Genomic DNA, 22,418 nt, shown 5'->3' on the forward strand with positions numbered 1-22,418 from the left:
AAAAACCAACAAACATTTATTTCTTTTCTTATTTTTGAATAGGTTGAATCTAAGTTGCGACATGCAGGCTCAGTAGCTGTGACGTGTGGGCTTAGTTGCCCCGAAGCATGTGGGATCTTAGTTTTCCGACCAGGGATTGAACCCATGTTCCCTGCATTGGAAGGCAGACTCTTAGCCACTCGACCACCAAGGAAGTCCGTAGATATCTTTTTCTTAACCAACTTTTCAAAAATATATATGACAATGAGTTTTGAGATTGTGCTCTCTGCCTACTCCTCAGAAAGAAAAAATTCTTCATGTCCCCTAAAAAAAGAAAACATATGTCCCATGAGTCAGCTCACTAGAGCAGACTTGTGCATGCATGCTAAGTTGCTTCAGTCACTTTGTGACCATATAGACTGTAGCCCACCAGGCTCCTCTGCCCATGGGATACTCCAGGCAAGAATACTGGAGTGGGTTGCCAGTCTTTCATTCAAGGTATTTTCCCGACCCAGGGATCAAACTCACGTCTCTTATGTCTCCTGTATTGGCAAGCGAGTTCTTTCCCACTAGCGCTACAGACTTGATCTCTTATAAAAGCTGAGGCGCTGATTTGGGACTGATTGGAAATCTGCTTCATATATGCTCAGAGGTAAGGCCAAGGTGTATTTTCAAGAAAGATAAGGATTTTTATAGAAAATAAATTTGTGTATATTCCAAGTGAAGTGAAAAAAAGTTCAGTCAGTGTGTTGATAAGCATACATGAATATTTTTAAAGCTGGTGTAATCAGGAGATTATCTTGAACATTACAAAAGAAACATTGAATAAATCACCCATATACAGTCTGGCTTTGAGTGATGCAGTTTCCTGGAACAATATACTAACGGAAATTGCTTGCAAAATGTATTCCTCTGTAAATGAATGAGATATCTTGCTGAATGGTATTGTTAGCTTTAAATAAATTAAAAGTTTTGTTTCTAGCGATAGCTAGTCAGGCCAGAAGTTTCTTAAGGCTTTGGTTCAATCATAAGTATAAAAATCTATTGTACATCTTGTGTGTGAGTACAACTTAAATTTTCATATATATTTCATATATTAAGTATGTTGTAAAGATATATAGTGATAGTGAAGTCGCTCAGTCATGTCTGACTCTTTGCAAACCCATGGACTGTAGACTGCCAGGCTCCTCCGTCCACGGCATTTTCCAGGCGAGAGTACTAGAGTGGGTTGCTGTTTCCTTCTCCAGAGGATCTTCCCGACCCAGGGATCGAACCCAGGTCTCCCACATTGCAGGGAGACTCTTTACTATCTAAGACACCAGGGAAGCCCTGATAAAAGATATATAGTCAATATATATTTTCATTTACATATATTCATATATAAAATATACATGCAATCTTAAGCTGTACCCACACACAAAAGATGCATAATAATGTTTTATGCTTGCAATCTAGCCAAGACCTTAAGACTGTATATATATTAAAGCTATATAAATATAGTCTTAGTATTTTTCTTAATATAAAATATAATTAATTTATATTTGATGTAAATAATGTATACTATATGTTTATATAATTTATATACTATATAAACATAATATTAACTTATATAAATAAAATATATAAATATATGTGTATATTCGAATATATTTTTCTTAATACATAAAATATACAAAATATATGGGGCTTTTCAGGTGGCCCTAGTGGTAAAAGAATCTGCCTGTCAATGCAGGAGACACAAGAGACGTGATCAAGAGACAAATACCATCACGCTATTTACTTTTAAAAGAATATGCCTTTCCACTGTGTGTGTCTAGAAGAAGAACAACACATCTATTGCACTCAAAATGCCATTCAATTATTAAAGAACAAGATAATAGGGAAGATCCACTGGAGGAGGGAATAGCAACCCACTCCAGTATTCTTGCCTGGAAAATTCCATGGGCAGAGGGGCTTGACAGGCCACAGTCCATGGGGTTGCAAAGAGTCAGACACGACTGAGCATGCGAGCATGTTCTTCAAGAGCATTTGTACAGTGATCATTCTGTTGAAGGTTGCACAGCTGAGAGAAGTTGAGCGCTGCTAACAGAATAGCTGGACATCTCCTTTTAGTTAGCTACTGTTTAGGTGTAGGAAGTATTGTTGCATTTGTATGTAATTAAGAGTATCCACTTAAATGGTTTATTCTTCATCCTTTCAAATTTCTCCAGCCAGCTGTATGACTGTTTATACCAGAGTTGACACAGCAATTCTACTCGAGGGTTTTATCCCAATGAAGCTATTTAAGGAAAGCACAAGACCTATATACATTCAAGTAGATATCCAGCATGTCTTTATTTGTAAGAGAATATAAGAAAATATTGGGAAGAACCCACCCCCCGCTTCCCAGAGATACTACATTAAGGGGGATGTCTGTGTGTGCCCAGTTGCTTAACTGTGTCTGACTCTGAGACCCCATGGACTGTAGCCCCATCCATGGAATTTTCCAGACAAGAATACTGGAGCTGGCTGCCATCTCCTCCTCCAGGGGATCTCCCCAACCCAAGGATCAAACCTGCATCTCTTGCATCTCCTGCGTTGGCAGGTGGATTCTTTACCACTAGCACCACCATATCAACACAATGCAATATTGTAAAAATATTATGAAGTTATAAAAATTTGTAAACTCATGAAAACATCTGACTAAGCATCAAGAAAGGATAGCAAAATACTAATTTATAGACATATACTTAACAACTGTTATACATTCAACAACTAAAAACATAAATACATATAAAAATGTGAAAGCAATGGGAATAGTCATTGTGTAGTGGGATTATAAATATTTTTCTTTCTTTCCTTGATCTTGTGATTTTTATTTCATAAATATTTGAAAATTCCTTGACAAATTCCAGGGATTTCTTTAGAGTTTTTCAGGATTTCGTTAGTCATTAGTGGACTTCCTATCTTTTAAATACTGGGTCTTCCACTCATTAGTAGGATGATATTGTGCCAATTAATTAATTCCTCTAGATAGCATTTTCTTTTCCCTGCTGAAGATGGAGAAAATAACACTTAGCTCATAGTATTGTTTGGATCAAATGCTGTTGTATTTAATACAATGTCTCCTAATAGCACGTGCTGTGTCTTGCTTAGTCGCTCAGTGCTGTCCGACTCTTGTGACCTCATGGATTGTATCCCGCCAGGCTCCTCTGTCCATGGGGATTCTCCAGGTGAGAATACTGGCGTGGGCTGCCATGCACTCCTCCAGGGGATCTTCCCCACCCAGGGATCGAACCCAGGTCTCCCTCATTGCAGGCAGATTCTTTACTGTAAGTGCTACCAGGGAAGCCCATTAGACAGTAGACGTTTAAAAAACAAAACAAACCAAAAAGAAACTGACAAGCAGGGACTTCCCTGGTGGTCCAGTGATTAAGAATCCACTGCCTTCCAATGCCGGGGATGCTGGTTTGATCCCTGGTCAGGGAACTAAGATTCTACATGTCATGGGGCAAATCCACCTGCATGCCACAGCTAGAAAGTCTCCCACACCTTAATGAAGACCCAGGGCAGCAAAAACAGACAAAGAAGAGAGAGAAAGAAAGAAAGAAAGAAGCAAATTCGGTTACCATTTTATGAAGTGTTCAGCATTTTGCACTAATGTGTGAGACATTTTAGTAAACTACTCTGCTTCAAAAGAAGCTGAAGTTTAGCCATTTTAAACAACTGGGCTTCTCTTAGAGGAGAGCATTTTCAGATTGAGGTGTCTTACTAGGAAGGAAGAACAAAAGAACAAATGTCCTTTACATTTGAAAAGCTAGTACTTTATATAAAAATGAAAGTATATTTAGTTGTATCTGATTTACAGATATATTTTTCCATTAGTCATAAACACATTCTTTAGAAGAATAGTTTTAGGGATGCAAGGTTAATTTTGAAAGCTCTTTATAGGTTAAGGCTGTCAATACAGTTAAAAAAAATTTTTTTTAAGGTTTTCTATTTTCTATATCTTTCGTTTCTAATAAGCCACCCACCATCTTCACTTTCACCTCTCTTACCCCAGAAAAGGAGACAAACAAGCAGGCAATTATCCTACAACTCAGAGGCACTAGCTTTAGGCTATCTAATATTGTATAGTTTTTGTGATACACTTGATATTTCTCTAGTTTAAGATTCTCCACATTTAGTGACTATCTTGCTTAATTTATTATGATTATTTATCCTGCTGTCCATTTAATTACTATTTTTCAAACTATTGACATTTGCTAGGTCCTTCAAATGGTTTCTAAGAATGAGGGAAATAGGCAAGACTAAAACTATTTAGGGAAAGCTAAGATATATTTTTCTCAACTTGGCTTTATAAAGCATTTGGCTCCTCCATACCTCTACTAGTTTAGTAACTTAAGCCAGCTATTTAACTGATGCCACTTGGATTAACAAAAGTTGTTTGTTGTTCAGCTGTTGAGTCGTGTCCAATTCTTTTCGACCCCATGGACTGCAGCACGCCAGGTTTCTCTGTCCTTCGCTGTCTCCTGGTGTTTGCTCAAACTCGTATCTATTGAGTCACATAACAATGTTAAGAGGGAGATTTTTGGAAGACCCCGGCCATTTTTTACACTCTAAACCACAATTCATGGATGAATTGACTATTGGGGATCTTTGGAAAGACAGAAGTCCTTATACGTTTGAAACCTACTATCTCGTAGAAGAAGCTGTAATTGATAACAGCATCCAATTTCTAACTCTTCTTTTTAATAAATGATTAAAGTAGTTTCTCTCCTTATTAGATCCCAAGGACTTTGTTTTTTCCTTGCTTCTTTTGGACAGAAAATCTGCTTTAGTATCCTCTGGAACTAGAACACTAATCTCAGCAGACTGACATTCTGGTCTTTCTATACCCAGTAAGTTATCTGTCATAGCAGACAAAACAAATAGAAGCTCATATCATCCCCCTACTTATTGGTTCTCCTTTTCCTTACGATGAAGTTCCATATCAATTTCTTGTCTGTGTTATGCCTCCAGCTCTTCTAAAGTGTGTTATTGTTTTGTTTTTATACATGGAATGTTTGTCCCTCTTCATCTCCTTTAGTTTTTAAGCCAAGGCTCATGCCCTCAGTAAATCTCAGCTTTGATATGACACTGTCAGAAATACCTGCTCTGCGTTTCATAATACGTCATGCTTCTTAGACCAACTCACCTGATAATTATGTACTCAGTGTCTCTATTTTCCATTGATCTTCGCTCCCCTTGGGAGCTAAGATAGGAAACAGAGTTTCGCTTTTCAATTCTGTGTCCCTAAATGAAATAGACACTGATGCCTCTTTTGGATATTGAAGCCCGACAACCTCTCAGAACAAACTGCAGATAAGATAAAACACTATCTTACATTCTTTCTACCTAAAAATTATGGTTTTATGAGTCAGAAATGAGAACATCAGTCTCTCAGCCTGGGAAGTACAGAGAAATGACTACAGATACAGGATGTTAGAATGATGATTAACTGAGAAATAAAGTTGATCAAATAGCCACATCTCCTGCTTCCTAGACAGTGATAGTCTATTTCCTGAGGACCAGGCACCAGGAGGCCCGGGAGGTGGAGGACGCATTGGCCTCAGATGTCCTTCCCAGGACCACTGTGCTGCTCACTACAGAGACCCCATCAGGGTTTTTTGTTTGGCTTCTGGCAGTACACTGACCTTTCCTCCTGATATGTGTCACATAGATCCAGCCTCTTTTCCTGGAGGGACCTGAGTAACAAAAAGGGTCTGAAAGGGCTTCTTGTTTATGTGTTTTTTTCACAACCTTCAAAATCTAATTGCTCACCAGTCCGGCAGACATGCTCAGGGCTAGAGTGACCTTCCTATAAGCTTCCACATTGATTATTCGGAGGATTCTCTCAACTTAAATTTAATATATTAGAACTTTAAAAACAGGCAAACTTTCTAAAGTTTTGTTGTTGTTGTTCAGTTGCTCTGTCATATCCAATGGTTTGCGACCCCACGAACTGCAGCACGCCAGGCTTCCCTGTCCTTCACTATCTCCTGGAGTTTGCTTAAACTTATGTCGATTGAGTCACTGATCCCATCCAACCATCTCATCCTCTGTCACCCCCTTATCCTCCTGCCCTCAATCTTGCCCAGCGTCAGGGTCTTTTCCAATGAGTCAGCTTTTCCATCAGGTGGCCAAAGTATTGGAGCTTTAGCTTCAGCATCAGTCCTTCCAATGAACTGTCAGGGTTGATTTCTTTTAGGATTGTCTGGTTTGATCTCCTTGCTGTCCAGGGAACTCTCGAGTCTTCTCCAACACCAGAATTTGAAAGCCTCAATTCTTTGACATTCAGTCTTCTTTATAGTCTAGCTCTCATATCTGTACATGACTGCTGGAAAAACCATATTTTTGACTAGACAGACTTTGGTGACAAAGTGAAAGTCTCTGCTTTTTAATATGCTGTCTAGATTTGTCATAGCTTTTCTTCCAAGGAGCAAGCATCTTTTAGTTTTGTGGCTGCAGTCACCATTTGCATTGGTTTTGGAGTCCAAGGAAATAAAATATGTCACTGAAAAAGTGGAAATGGTGACAGATTTTATTTTCTAAAGCTACTGAATCCTAAAATTCAATGTCTCCATTTACTCTTAGAAGTGTGAGCTTGGGTTTAGGAGTGGGAATGCATGAGATACAGTCTAAACAGGACACACATGGCTCTCTCCAGAGGTTAGATGAACAGAGTTTCATAAAGATATCATAGAGTTTAATAAGGATTGAGGAGAATTTAATAAATATGTTGAGAACTAATGAGGTGGCAAAGGACCCATGGAATAGCCTCAGCCCCAGAGCTTTTGGTACCTGTTAGAGCTTTAGGAGAGGGGCCACTGTACAGATTCTGGATCTTGAGAGAGGAATGTAGTCTCTTCCAAATTATGGCTTATGGAGAATAAATATTGAGAACCCTTGTTTCTCTAATCTTTCGTCCCTTAGTTTCCTACTAGTGCCTCCCTTTGGCTAAATCCAATCAGAAGCCAGAGGATCACAGAGCATAATGAATCTGGAGGTCCAACTTCAAAGGCACAAAAAGCAGAGCCTAGTAGAGCAGAGAACAGATGCAAAGGGGCAACTTGAGAATATTCAGCAGAGGGAGGCTCTCAATATATGTATACATTATGCATATTACACGTGGGTATACACATACATACATATTACCCAATAAAGTGAAAGTCACTCAGTTGTGTCTGACTCTTTGTAACCCATGGACTGTAGCCTGCCAGGCTCCTCTGTCCATGGAATTCTTCAAGCCAGGGTACTGGAGTGGGTAACTGATCTCTTCTCTGGGGGATCTTCCCAAGCCAAGGATCAAACCCAGGTCTCCCGCATTGCATTACCATCTGAGTCACCAGGGAAGCCACATTATCCGTAGTGTATATTAAAAGTATATAGATAGATACCTAAAGTGAAGTAGCTCAGTCGTGTCTGACTCTTTGTGACCCCGTGGACTGTAGCCTACCAGGCTCCTCCCTCCATGGGATTCTCCAGGCAAAAATACTGGAGTGGGTTGCCATTTCCTTCTCCAATATACACCTATACATGTATATATTTTGAACCAATACAAGTTATTGAGATTTAAAGGATTTAAGAATACTAAGTTTAACATGACTTCTTAAATATCTTCCTTAACAGGAGGCTCTAGACCAGATGTCCACAAAGCTTATTTGTGAAGGGTCAAATAGTAAACATTTTAGGTCTTGCAGGTTATACGGTCTCTGTCACAACTACATAGCTTGGCCATTGTATCACAAAAGCAGCCACAGACAATACATATTTGATGAGTATTTCTGTGTTCCAATAAAACTTCATTGATGAGCACTGAAATTTTGTTTCATATAATTTTCAACTGTAACAAAGCATTTTTCTTCTTTTAATATTTTTCAGCCTTTTAAAAATGTAAACATCCCCTTACTTTCAGGCACTGAAATGAACCTGTTGTATGCTGATTGTTCTTTTTATGATATGACTTTTTTTATGATAAGACTTTAATGAAAAGTCTTAGGTAAGGAATAAATTCTGCTAGAGATGTGGGAACATTATGGAAAGATATGCCAAAGTAGGGGGGAAAGCAGATTTAAACAGTAAATTCGTATTTGTAGTTTTGTGTTTACTGAATTTTATAGTAACAAAGTGTGCAGAATAAACTCAGCTATAGTATTTTTTCACATGGTTATTTTTCTGGAAAATTCTATGGTTTAGCTGGATAAAAGACCTCTGGTTTACATCTATTTCCTTAAAGAAAAGAGAAAAAAAAACCCATACATTTTTAAAAAATCTATGATTTAAGACTTATGAACCTGCAGATGGTGCTATGATGCCATTTTGAAATTCAGTTTTGCTTTCTATTTGAATTCATAGGAGAAAATGCAGTTCTTTGATTTAGTTTACTTTTATTCAGAGGTGATAAGATTGAATTAATTCTATTTTGTGTTTTATTGTTATAATTTATTGTTATAATTGGAGAAACTGTCTTCACCATTGGAAAACCTACTGTAGGTACTCTGTGTGAATGTTAAGTGCTTGCTTAGACCAAGTAATAAAAAAACTTTTATGTCTTTTTACTTTTAGGTTTTTTTCTGCTTACCTTCAGCATTGGATTTCCTGTGACTCTCAATCAACGTATTTTGCTGTTGCTGTTCTTAAATAAAATTGCTTCACTGGGAATTAGGTGACGAAAAGCTAAAGACAAAAAGATTCCATATGAGAATAATGTCAACCTCTAGCTTGTAACCATCAGGTAAAAAAAGATTTCCTGGAATTAAGCCACAGGAACTCTGGCTTAAGTCAGAGCTGTCAACTGGGAAACAAATTTCCAGACATTTTGAAATTTAATTCATTTAATTTTTCTTGTAACTGGGTTAGAAAATATGATGAAGCATAGCAGGATATTCTTTTACTGGATTTGTGAAGCAAATAGACATGGAAATCATAAAGTAGAAGGAAAGGGGGCTTAAGGCTGTTGCCCCTTCCCTCCGGAACTTACAAAGAAAAATGTAAAAATACATATCCCGGCCATTTTTTTAAGTAAAAGGAAGGATAACATTTTACTTTGTTGTCCATGAAGTTGTTCAGGCTTCTGTATTTTTAACCTTAAACTCCGATTGAATGTATGCTAGGCTACTTTGAATTAGAAACCCACAAATAGAAATTAAGTACTTGTCAAAGTACTCCATAAAGGCTTTCCAACCAGTTCTTTGAAATCACCTGTCAAGTGACTGAGTTGGAAATGTTATAAGCTGCTATGGATGTTGGTATATGTTCAGGGATACATAAACTTCCACACGGGGCAAGAACTTAAAAAATTGATGAGTATGACTTTTAAAAAGAAAGAAAAAATGACCTTTTGGGGCTATCTAGTATGATAATTTATTAAGTTTTTTGGATCATTTGAGATCATGTATGTGAAAATGCATTAGGAATGATGACATTTTGTACCAATGTGAAACAGCAGTGCTGCTATTATTCTATGCAACAGTGTCCATATTACACTATCTTAGAGGCTTTTTGAAAATTTATCCAGGGATTAGTTTCAATATAAGGAAAATGTAACAGTAGAATATAGAAAGTTATTTCTGGTGCTTTTACAATTAAGACAGATCTCAGAAAAGTTTAAGTCAGAGTCTATATGAATAGTATAAAAATAAAAAAGCTTTAGGGCAATTGATGCCTTGTAATAAAGGAGAATTATACATTGGTAAGCCCATGAGCCTAAGTATTTGTTGCTTTCTGCATCTGTTCCTACACATAAAATTCTTATTTTCTAAAGGCATTCCCAGTGGCCCTGGGCATAATACTAATCAGTCTTTTATTTCATTACTACTAATTAGAGATGAAAATATTTCACATGAAGCTCAGTAGCTTTTTCTGTTTAAAGAAAAGTAAATTTCCTCTTTATGTCTTACATCTTGAAGTTACTCACTCTAAATTTATATAAATCAAGCATAATGACAATTTAATAAGAACTTCAAGTCCTGTTCATCCCATGAGAGTCCCAGTGTGACGTCTTTCCGAGAGCTGTGTGATGGCTCAGCCCAACGCATAAGCCCTATAAAATGATGGGCTTGAAATGCTGGCCAGGGCAGAGTGAGAAGCAGTTGCTGGCAATAGTGGGCAGCCTCAGCCAGCACCAAGTTCTGGTTCAGCTGGAAGGGCAAGAGAACTCGAAGACCGATCCCAGGACTTCAGCACCTGAGACAGCGCTCACAGGCTCAGAACAGACAGCTCTCAAAGACCACGACTCGGCAAAGTAAGTGAAAACTTTACTTTCTTCTTTCTTTCTCCCCCTGACTCTGGAACTTTTCTCTGGATATATTGAGTTTTTATTTCTCTTGAAAAATAACTTTACAGGGTTCCTTCTTTACAACAATAAAAAGGCAAGCTTCTCAAGTCACCTGGTAAGTATAGAAATGCCTCAATGTCTCACATATGAATGGGTTTTCTGAATTCTTTAGTTGGAAATGCTTCACTCTGATTGCTTTTTTACTCAATGCCAACTTTAAAATAAAGCCTTCAAGTGGGGTTTGTTTTTTGGCTTGTATATAAATTTTTAACTGAAAATTCAGTGGGTACTTATGTACTGAAAGTTTCAACTTGTTACTTAGTGTTGTTCTTTCCATTTCATTTGTTAATTATGTGAACTTACAAAACATTTATTTTCTTCTGAGTTTAAATGCTGTGAGTCTTACAAACAGCACAAGAAACAGACATCAAACTCTGAAGTTTCTATCTGCACCCTATTTACAAATGAAATGTGTAAGTAAATGAGATGTAAAAATATACAAGCTTTGTTTTTGATGTATTTTTCCTTTTATGGCAGAAATTATTTTGGTGGTAATATGAGCCTCAGTGATTTTTTTGGTATTAATTTACACTATTAACTGAATTAGTTTGTTCAGACCCAAACTCCTTAAGGAGATTAAGCTCCCAGTAAAATCTATAATTAAAAGAGGAAAAATGTATATACAAAATAATTTTACTGATATGTATCTATGTATCAGTATATATGTACCTTTATATACAAATTATTAAATACATGTCACTCCACTTTTCTATTACTCAGGTACTAAAAACAGAGTAGAAGAAGAAACGTCAGTTTCTTGAAGCTGCTTCATAGTTAGAAAATATACTCAACATGGATGTTACAACTCTGTTATAAGAAAATTGCCCTTATTGTTGCTTCCAGTATATAAAAGTATTGCATTCAATCTTGTGCCTAGTGAGAGATAGGCAGAAGTTAAAAGGACCCTAATCTTTACTCAAGCACTGTTCACATACCCAAAGACCTTCTTGATTTAAAAAGTAATCATATTGCAGTTTAAGACTTTCTGTAAGATGTAAATCGCTTTGTCTAAACTCTTCATGAGTCCTCAGGAATTACTGCTAAACACACAGAGTTACCTTTCTGGCACAGCTGTGGCTGGAAAAGCTTAGACAGCTGTGACTGTCTCCCCTTCCAGGTCCCGAGATGGAAACAAGAAGTAAGCCCCAGCTTCTTGTGTTCTTGACGCTGTTCAGCGTGCTCTTCTCCCAGACCTTGGCGTGGCCTCTTTTTGGAGCACCTTCAGCTCTGAGGTAGGCTCTCTTTCAATTCAGGCAGTTGAACATTCCTCCTCCAAGTAAATGGGAATTTCTGATATGTTATTTCAGACAGCTCAGTTTTGCAAATTATGTATAAGTTATTCAAATCTGTTGGTTGACTTGTTAAGCAAGTTTTTTCAACTTCAGGGCAACATGATTGTTCTGAGTTTTGGAATTCACTCTCAGGGCCAGAGAGACAGTGTCGATGACTAGTTTTATGGGTAAGATGGACCACATTTTCTAGCAAGGCAGAAAGGGGGCTTGGATTTCCTTTCATTCAAACCAGTTTCAGTTGAGTAATTAGCTGTTCTCCATTGTCACCTCAGTTCAGTTCAGTTTCTGATAGAAAAATAGGTGTCTAGTTGCCCACTTCATTTGAGTTCATTTTTCGAGATCAATCGGCAAATAATCATGAACAGTTGATAAGTGGAATATGTATAAAATCATGTTGGACAGACTATCTAGGCAGAATCAATTTGTCAATGTTAAAAATTGTGAGATAATTAATCTGCTGAGTTACCCTTCCCCAGGGAGTGAATTTTAAGGTACTTGGTTTTTACCATAAATCCTTAGTTTTACTGCTCTCTACATTGCATTTCATATTTCAAATTCATATAATACAACTCACCTTTAAAGCTTTATTTGAGATAACTTTATGCTAAAGAAGGAAACAGTAAAAGGAAACTACATTAGTTTTATTTTTCTTTCCAGTTTACAAGGATTACTATATCTAGTTTACAAGGAAACTACATTAGCCTTATTTTTCTTTCCAGTTTACATGTCTTTGCTTATTTTCTCCTTTCCAATTCTTTGTTCAAGTAGGCATATGCTCAATAGAGTGAATAATCTCTTAGCTATTAGTGTTCTGTGAAATTTGCTTAAAGCCAGATTGTATGTTGCTTTGATAATTAAATAGAACTAGTTTATCTGAATAGTTATATCAAAAGAGATGAATAATCTCAAGAATGCTGGAGCTTACATTAATTGCTACGCTTCACTCTTAAAGAGAGTTGCTTGTTCCTGACTACCAAGAACTGCCTCACCCAAAGATGCACAAGTGCCCAGCAGCCAACACAGTTCTTAATAGGGTAACAGTGAAAACATGCACACACATAATTTTAAGTGTGCTGGTGTTCAAAATGTGCATGCACCCACATAGTCCATGTAGAGGCAGGACAATTCTTAGTCTTCCAGTAAAGCATTGTATATCCTTTATTAAAATTGTGCCCCTATGTAAAATTGAAAACAAAATTCACTGAGTTTGAATGACTATTCAGAGACAGAGGGAGTCTTTGGATTTGGTCAATACATAGAAATGCACCACACCAAAGTGAACCTTTGAAGTAAAATTTACGGACTCAGAGAAAGAAAAATAGTTAATATTCAAATCTTGAGAAATGTTGAGACACATGATATTGGCCATCAAGAAATATGTGAGTTGCTTGCAATTTTCATATTGAATATAAAAAAATTGCCGAAGTTTCTATTTTGTGTAAGATCTTTCTACCTGTGTACTTTGCAAAGTGAAGCTACTTACTTATTGCCAAGGAAGTGTACTTTGCTTAATGTTCTGAAAAACTAGGCTAAGTAGCTCTAACTTCTGTTACATATAGCTTGTAAAAGTTGTATGGCATCTGTTTTATGGGATAAATAAGAATTTTACTATTTACACTTTCATAAACCATGGAAGCCATTAATTCAATTTTGCCATCCATATATTATGAGTGGGTGATATTTCCTAAGATTTTGAGTATCTTATCTCAAGTGACTGTTAAGCTGTAAGCACCAGCTTCTGAGAAAGGAATGTATTTTGCTTTACTGTATCTTTTCCTACCAGGATGGGGGACAGAATACCATTTGAAGGAGCAAATGAACCTGATCAAGTTTCGTTAAAAGCAGACACTGACATTTTACAAGATGCATTAGCTGAAAATGACACACCTTATTATGATGTATCCAGGTGAGTTCATTTTTATTGAGTTTTATTTTAGCAAACACTTTTTAAAAATCTAAACATTTTATTTTTGTGTCACCATGAAGCTATTCTCATAGCATTGCACTATGAGTTTCCACGTGTTGTGGCTTCATTCAGCCTGATTTATTGAAACTCTTGATGCTTGCGTGATTTTTACTTGGAGAGATTGTAATAGGCCAAGCTAAGCAAGTCATCCACCTATATTCTGTTTCATAAATTTTTAACATCGGAAATTATTTCAACTGTAGTAAAACTACAGCATTTGAGAATCCATGATGGAAAAAGTTCTAAGGTTAGAGTTTCACTTCTATGTAAAGAAAGGGTGTCTAATAATAAAAGCTATTCATTTCATAGAATATTGTCCAGAGAAACATTCCAGTATAGACAGAGTAACTCTATCCAGAAGGCAAAGCATGAAGTATTTTTCATTTGGATGGAAAATTTGGTTGATAGACTTTTAGAGTCTTTCTGTCTTAAGAGATTTTGTTTACAACTTTTTGGCAGAAGAAATAGCAAAAGGGATAATAAGGTTTGCTAAAATCAGAATAATTTCCTCTTGCATATATCTTTATTCAGAGTAGAAGAAATAAATCACCATGAATAAATAGAAACTAAATATATCTTCCCACCAATATTTTGTAGAAAAGAATTAGTTTTACAGATTCTACCAGGGAGTATTAATATTGAGATATGCTCCTTAAAAAGCTAATTTCTTCAATTTTTCAAAATTTGGGGCTGGAAATAAGTCACCAGAATATATTATTTATTCAGTTGTTTAAAAACTTCCTTTTGGACTTAAGTTTGAATGAGAAGCTATCAAATAAATTGATGTTTCCTTTTTATTTAATGAGCCAAAATAATCTTTTAGAAAACTATTTACAAAATAATGACTATCATTTTTTCCTTGTTTCAGAAATGTCAGACATGCTGATGGAGTTTTTACCAGTGACTATAGCAGACTCTTGGGTCAACTTTCTGCCAAAAAGTACCTTGAGTCCCTTATTGGAAAACGAGTTAGGTAAAGAGAATTTATTACTATTAAAAAACATGCTATGGTTATTAAATTGGACAATTATATCTTCACTGTAAGCAACTTATTTATTTTATTCAAAACTGATAACTCTTGATAATGTTTAATTTCATTATAAAATAATTTATAAACTTCAATAAAATATACTAGACCTGTGGATTAAGAAAATAAGGTTTCCTAGTAATATCATATTCATAGGCTCCAGACACATTTATTTTTCTTAAATAATAATCATTTATAAATTGGCAAACAAACTAAACTAGACACAGTAAAAACAAGATATATTCTAAACTGAAGCAAATTTTAAGGCTAACCATAGCATTTGTATTTTATTTCCTGCTCAAACTAAGCATTGGAAGATTTTGTCTTTAAATGGTTAATAACTGAATTTTAGATAGCATTACTTAAATTGGCATCTGTTCATGAAGAAACATTTATTTATGTTTTTAAGAAGCATTTACTTTTAAAGAACTCCTTCTTCCAATGGAAGAACACAATTTCAATTAGTCCCTCAATTTTTTTTAAATAAATTATTTGCTCAGTTAGGACAGAATGTCTAAAGGCACCCTAGTAAAAGTCAAAGTACATTGAATTATTCCATGCTCCCCCATCCTTAGGCTTAGATGCTTTTTTCTTTCAGTTTTTTTTTGGTGATAGAAAATGAGTTGAGTGTTGGAATTCCTTTTTATCTGACTCCAAGAAATTATTATTTAACTTCCTTATCCTCATGTTTCTTAGCAATAGCATCTCAGAAGACCAGGGACCAATTAAACGCCACTCAGATGCTGTCTTCACTGACAACTACACACGCCTTCGAAAACAAATGGCTGTGAAGAAATACTTGAACTCAATTCTGAATGGAAAGCGAAGGTAAAGAAATGAGAACTTGCTAACATGAGAAATTATAACTGACTTTCAAAATAGTAGTTGCATATGGAGACATCTCTCTCTCTCTACCTTTCAAGCAGTAATTCTCAACCTTAGCTAACATTAGATTACCCTGGAGAATATAAAAAATATTGATGTCTGACCCTAACCCAAAACCAATTGCCAGGAAATTAGTGTCCCTAGGCATGTGGCTGTGGACACAGGTATTTTCTGAGTTCTCCAGTTGATGCTAATGTGCCTCCAGGGTTAAAAATGATGACTGTAGAGACATCTGGTCTGGGTCTAGGAACAGGTTTTATCAAAAGTGCTGTTTTTTAAAACATGTGAAGGGCAGTCAGCTAGCAATTTGTCACCACGTGGAATTCCCTTTTTACCTGCAAATTCAATTATCTATTTTACCAAATTAAACCATGAATTATTTTGTCTTCTCGGATTCAGTAAAACCTGTGTCTTTCCATGGTATGTAAATATTGGAACACAATATATAGGAAATGCGATCCTTTCTCTCTTTTATTCCAGTTATTTTTGTTTAGATGGGGAGTTCACAAGACAATTCTATTTGGATGAGATCAAGTAAGATGGATCTCTCTGCCCACCAGATTATAATTCTTTAAGAAAGCTTTTAGACAATTTAAGACTGAAGAGCCTGTCAGAGGGAATGACTCACCTGAAACAAAGGTGTTTAGCCCCCAGAGCCCTTAACTGAGCACCCTGTACTGCCCAGGCCATGCCTCACCTTTTATTTAGAAGCTTTCTCATCCAAGAGCCTTCACAAGCACAGTTCTCTCTTTCTGGTCTGCAGCAGTGAAGGAGAGTCTCCTGACTTTCTTGAAGAGTTAGAAAAATGATTAGAAAGCTCTTTGGAGCAAAGCTGCTGACAACTTCCCAGTGGTGAGTATATCTGTGTGTTTTTATAAGCTAGTAGTAATCATCTCAGTATTTAAGTGGGTAGGAGTCACTTGGTAAAACACATCATAATGTTCTCCCAGTGAGACCTTATCTAAGAAGGACGCTTCTACCCAAGTGGATCACAGCTTAGTAGAGCTTGAAACAATCCATGCAGTGTTCTGATAGCATGAAAAAGACAGCTCACAATGAGGAAACAGGTTAGTACCTCCTACTTTGCTCAGACTCATTCCTGTCCTTTTGAAGAAATATTGAAAAAGGAGACTGAATCACACTACTGAGAAAAACTGGCTTTCTCTTGGATAGTAAAGCCATGTTGCTTTCATTAAAATCTAGTCTCACAATTGACTGTTAACATCTCATTTAAGTATAAGGAAATATTACCAAATTACAGTGTGGCTTGTTATTGTGAAAATATCAAGACACCCTGGGTCTCATTGTTTCTTTTTTTAACTTTTTATTTTGTATTGGGGTATAGCTGATTAACAAAGTTGTGATAGCTTCAGGTGAACAACAGATATTGTATTTCTTGAAACATAGTAAACTTCATGGAGCAAAAATCAAATTTAGATTATTTTATCTATAAAGTGAGTGTAGATACTACGACTCTAGTAATATCAACTGTAAAACATTTTTGGAGCAGAGAAAACACAAATAGATTTTTTTCTTTGCTAAGTTGATAAGATTGTTATCAAAATCATTTTTGTGTGAACATGGACACAAGGCATATTTCTTTCCTGAGTTACATTAATGTTTACAGTAGCTCATAAAATATTTTTATAATGCTTGGCAAGTCTTTAAAGAAGTTTTGTAGCATCACTATATCAAGTTGTCACAATTTTTCTCCAAAGGACTCTGAGGACAAATTTTTGGTTTTGTGTATTCTACAGTTTCTGGAACACCTGCTCAACTCTGCTATTGTAGCATGAAAGATCCCTGTAAGAGAGATATGTGGTCAAGGGTGCTGCAGGGGCCCATTCCTCATCATGCATAGACATTTCAGAGAAACAAACTCCTCGAATGCTCAAAAAAGAGAGTTATATACAGATTCTCAATGAAGTTTATCAAATAAGGCTTTTCCATTAAATTAAGAAATACAATAGGCACAACAGTATAACAAAGGATTCATTACTCTGTCCCCTTATGAGAGTCCAACGTCCGTTTTTTGCTCTTTTGAATGGGTGACATTGGACAAATTCTTTCAATAGGAAGTTTTGCTGGTCAGCCAATTCTGAAAATTACAAATAAGTAATCATTTATGACTAATTAGAGAACCCCTTCACATTCTGGCTCCCTTCCCAACAATAGGTTCCTTGGAAGAGTCCCTCTTGATGTTCCAAAACGTGATCCCCTTTCAAAAGCTGCTGATCAAGTGCAAAGAGAAATATTTACTAAATGAGTGGATCAGTAAATGAAAGTCAGAGGCTGTAAATAAAAATGATTTTATGCTTAAAACACCAATTCTTTCTTTTTCAGAATTCTTGAAGAAAAACAATAAGTGAAGTACTTTTATTTCGAGTTCTACATAAGTAATTCAAGAAAACTACTTCAATATCAAAACCAAATAAAATACATTGTGTTGTGAATGTTGTGATTTTACTCTGATGTAATAACTGTGATGTTTACATTGTAAATATTATTTGTGAGTTCTGAAATTTGTCTTTAACTCATGAGAATTCTGTGATTTCATGCGCTGTGTATCCTCTGTAATAAAAATATATTTAATGATAAGTAAATACTAGGTTAATTCCAATTATCTGAGGCTTTTTGGAAGGATAGTAATCGAGCAAAATTGATGTGTTTATTTATAGGACATACTTAACTATGCAGAAGAGTGGAGGAGATAATCAGCACATCTAAATTTGAATGTTGAGCAGATAGAATGCTGTGTTAAATAAGTTTCAGAGTGTCTAAGAGAATACCAAAAGCAAAGACTAAAAAAATTCTTTTAAAAAAAGATTTTCAGAAAATGTTGTGTGTTTCCGTATTCTTAGGCAGCATTTATTTTGAATGAGATTTTTAAATCTTTCAAATTTGAATCTCTAATTGCCAAATACTCTTCTGATCGAATGTTTCAGTTAAGGAGAATGGCCTCTATTTCTGACACTGAGCTTTTCCTTTATGCTTGTGTTAAGTATGTGTAACGTGTAAACTGAACAGAACACTTGTTTTTCAGTGATAAATATTTTTTCCATTGTCTCTCAGATAATGCTTAGGTCATATCAGCTTTCTTCAGTGAAAGTACATTTGGAGAAACAACTATTTTTCCAAAATGATTGTAAGAAATTAAATATAGAAAATAAAGACCTTTGATTATCATTGCAGGCACTTTCTGTTGTTTTGATCCTTTCTATTGTTTTGATTCTTTGCAGTAATTTGTTGTAGCTCCAAAGTTCCAGGAACTAAATAGTTCTTGTGATGTTTAAGATAGAATTATATTTGACTTTGGGTGTGTTCTAAAATAACTGTGACTTAAGTAAGAGAGAAATTTCTTTCTAATACAAGGCCAGAAGTAAAATGTCAATGGTTAGCATGATGGATCTGCTCCATGAGTCCCTCAGTAATCTATAGCCCTTCTAGCTCACCCCTCATTTTCTAGGACATAGCCCTTTTTCTCATTATCCAAAATTGCAGCTAGGGTTCCAGCCATCACACCTGCATTTTGGGCAGCAGGATGGAGGAACAGGCAAAGAAGAAAAGGGAAAAAAGAGTGCCTGCTGATTCTCTCTTAACTGATATCTTACATTAATATTCCCTTTAGTAGAACATAGTGTTACAGTCACAGTCATTTGCAAAAGAGGCTGGGAATTTTCTTTTTTTCTGGAAGATCATGAGTTCAGTGAAAAACCAAGGTTCTATAACTATAAATCCCTCCTCTATAACTTTATAAACTCTAAACCTGTAACTCCTCCTCCTTGGAAGAGGGCATGGCAATCCACTCCAGTACTCTTGCCTGGAGAATTCTGTGGACAGGGAAGCCAGTGGGTTACAGTCCATGGGGTTGCAAAGACTCAGACATGACTGAGCTACTAAATAGCAACAACAACTATAAAAGCCCCCAAAAAATGATTAAAAAAAAAAAAAAGAATATGTCCATGCAGGGATTTTTTTAAAATCCCAGGCTATGCATCTTAAATTCTCACCAAAAAGGCTTAAAGAAATGACAAGGAAAATCAGGTTAGGTAGAATCAGGTAGCCCCTAACTATTAATGAAGAACCCTCATCAATACAGGCAATACCTTGCTCAGTTTCATTTGCTACAATTAGAACAAATGGCTACATGGAGAGAGACTAGTCTAGAATTACTAGTAATTGGAAAATAGTTTATACAAATTGAAATGAATTGGAGTAACTGTACCTTTCCTTCATATCTGATTTCACAAATTATAGGTCTTTGTTAAGTGACTTTTCTATGCAAATCGCTCACTGCAGTGAAAACAGAAAACTTCTAGATGCTATTTGCACACAAGAAGCTTATAAAGATCAAAGTTGGGCATCATTGAAGTGCAATTTGAATGTGAATCTAGAGTTTTATTTTATTTATGTATTTTCTTGGCCATGCCACATGGCATGTGGGGTCTTAGTTCCCTGACCAGGGATCAAACCCAGGCCCTTGGCAGTGAAAATGTGGAGTCCTAAACACTGGGCTGCCAGGGAATTCCCTAAAGAGTTTTGATTTTATCTCATTAATATGAATCTTCTCCATTGACTCCCTATTCCTTCAAAAGACATTTGTTGAATGACTGTGATGTACCAGGAGGATATCTGGGAGTTGAGTATTCTAGGCAGAAGCAAGATCAAGAGCAAGTGAGGGAACAGTCTGGCACATCTGAACAGCAAGGAATGCAGGATGCCCTGAACAGTATGAGCTGGACAAGGACTGAGGAGGAGACAGGGTCAAAGGTGTTACCAAGGACTAGAACTTGTGATGCTTCCTTGGTGGCTCAGTTGGTAAAGAATCTGCCTACAGTGTGGGAGACCTGGGATCCATCCCTGAGTTGGGAAGATCTCTTGGAGGAGAGAATGGCAACCTACACCAGTACTCTTGCTTGGAGAATCCCCATGGACTGAGGAGCCTGCGAGGGTACAGTCCATGGGGTCGAAAAGAGTCGGACATGACTGAGCATCTACGCACACAGCACGGAACTTGTGAGGCCTCACGGGCCACTGTCAAGGGCTTGAGGAGTGAGAGGAAGAAATAATGCAGACTTTTGGATTTTCTGAAATGCATGTTGTCACGATCAATCTGACTGCTGTACTGGGAAGAGGGTGAAAGGGGGCTAAGGATGGAAGATGGAAACACATGAGGAGACCGCTGCTATGAATCATGGGAGAGACAATATGGCTACCAGGGCACCAGCAGTGCAGGTGGTGAGAAGTGGTCTGAATACATTTCAAAAGGAGAATCAAGCTTTTCACTGATAAACGGAAGATATGAAAGAGAAAAGTCCTGAATGGTTCCAAGGTAAACGACTTGCGCAACTTGAAGGATGAGGTTTCCATTAAGTGGGGTGAAGAACACTGTGGGTAAGGGGGTTCCTGGTGAGGATGAGGGCTGTTTTGGATGGGTTAAATCCGATGTTGTATAGAGTTGGGGATAAGTGTGAGGAGTTGAGGAGACCCTGGGTTGGAGATAATCTGAGAGCCTTCAGTGTGTAGATGGGATTTAAAGTCACAAAAGAGTGAGATCACCCAGGGACTGAATGTGGCTAGAGAAGAAACTCAACATCTGAAGCCCCTGAGTGTATTCATTCGCTGGGGCTGGCATCACAAAGTGCCATATACAGACAGCCTCAAGCCGCAGAAGTGTACTGTTTCCGGAGGTTAGAAGTCAGGGATCAAGCTGTTAGTGGGGTTGGTTCCTTCTAAGCACGGTGGCGGAGAACTGAATCCTCTTTCCTGGCTTCTGGTGGTTTGCTGGCAATCTCTGCTGTGGAAGTATTACCTCAGTCTCTGACTTGATCTTCACATGGGGTTCTCCCTGCGTGTCGTGTGTCTTCAAATTTCCCTTTTTTATGAGGACACCAGTCATATGGGATCGGAATCCTTCCCAATGAACTCACTTTAATTTGGCTACCTCTGTAAAAACCAATCTCTGAGTAAGTTCACTTTCTGAGGCTCTGGTGATTAGGACTGCAACATGTGGATTTGGGGGGACACAATTGAACCCAAGGGCTTCCCAGGTGGCTCAGTGATAAAGGATCTGCCTGCCGATGCAGGAGCTGTGGGAGATGAGGGTTTGATCCTTGGGCGGGAAGATCCCCTGGAGTAGGAAATGGCAACCTGCTCCAGTACTCTTGCCTGGAAAATTTCATAGACAGGAGCCTGGCCAGCTACTGTGCATGGAGTCACAAAGAATCAGACATGACTGAACACACAACAGTTGAACCATAGCACTGAGACTTGCCAACATTAATAGTTTGGGTTATTGAGGAATAAATGGGGGTAAAAAGGACTAAAAAGAAAAGCTAGTGAAACAGACCGTATGGTTCTTGCCCCCCACCACACACAGACCATGTTCTGCCTGTCTTTTGCCTGTGGAAAACTTTAGTCAAAGAATAAGTTTAATCAGAGAAGTGAGAAATGTGGAAACAAAGGAAAACAGTCAAAGGAGACTAAGTAATAATAATGTAGTCATGAAGCATAGTCAAGGACCTTTAGTCCTTTCTTGAGGGCTGTGGGTAATATTCTGAGCCATATCCTGTGAGCTGTCTTATAGATACTAAGACACCAGGTGGAGAAGTTAACTACGTGATGATCAGACTATACCAGGACATGAGCTGCCACCATTCCGAGAACTGGCTGCAAAGAAATGGGAACAAATGGATCCTGGGAGTGAAGATTAGCTGAACCTAAAACAGCCATGAGGATGCTGGTAAGACCACTGATGATCGATTCAAAGATGGCTTAGAGATGCTTGTGCTGTTTCTGCATGTAGAACCTCTCCCCCAATCTGTCTATTAAAGCTCTCGCCCCCTGCCTGTCATTGTGGGGGAGTCAGCCTTTGAACAGATATCTGCCACCCTCCCCCACCGATTGCCAGCA

At 37.2% G+C, this 22,418-nt stretch overlaps 1 protein-coding gene across 3 annotated transcripts; it reads left to right on the forward strand.

Moving 5' to 3' along the window:
• The first annotated feature begins 10,072 nt into the window (after positions 1-10,072).
• LOC122434021 (vasoactive intestinal peptide) lies at positions 10,073-18,701 on the forward strand. Of its 3 annotated transcripts, XM_043457149.1 has the most exons (8): positions 10,079-10,243; positions 10,345-10,391; positions 11,454-11,568; positions 13,412-13,534; positions 14,463-14,567; positions 15,318-15,449; positions 16,270-16,358; positions 17,850-18,701. In XM_043457149.1, exons 3-7 carry the CDS (start codon positions 11,462-11,464, stop codon positions 16,313-16,315), a joined length of 513 nt encoding a protein of 170 aa, XP_043313084.1. In that variant the 5' UTR covers positions 10,079-10,243; positions 10,345-10,391; positions 11,454-11,461; the 3' UTR covers positions 16,316-16,358; positions 17,850-18,701. The 3 variants fall into 3 exon arrangements, with proteins under 3 accessions (XP_043313083.1, XP_043313084.1, XP_043313085.1); XM_043457148.1 differs by lacking the exon at positions 10,345-10,391 and having other exon boundaries at positions 10,073-10,243; XM_043457150.1 differs by lacking the exon at positions 10,345-10,391 and having other exon boundaries at positions 16,273-16,358.
• Positions 18,702-22,418: the final 3,717 nt, after the last annotated feature.

Source organism: Cervus canadensis, chromosome 33, assembly GCF_019320065.1.
Source record: "Cervus canadensis isolate Bull #8, Minnesota chromosome 33, ASM1932006v1, whole genome shotgun sequence".
Taxonomy (NCBI): Eukaryota; Metazoa; Chordata; class Mammalia; order Artiodactyla; family Cervidae; genus Cervus; species Cervus canadensis.

Excerpts from the sequence above, each read along its gene's own strand:
- LOC122434021 (XM_043457148.1), top strand. The coding sequence starts at position 11,462 with ATGGAAACAAGAAGTAAGCCCCAGCTTCTTGTGTTCTTGACGCTGTTC. Across the intron at positions 13,535-14,462 it reads CCTTATTATGATGTATCCAG|AAATGTCAGACATGCTGATG; the intron begins GTGAGTTCATTT and ends TCCTTGTTTCAG. Across the intron at positions 14,568-15,317 it reads CTTATTGGAAAACGAGTTAG|CAATAGCATCTCAGAAGACC; the intron begins GTAAAGAGAATT and ends CATGTTTCTTAG.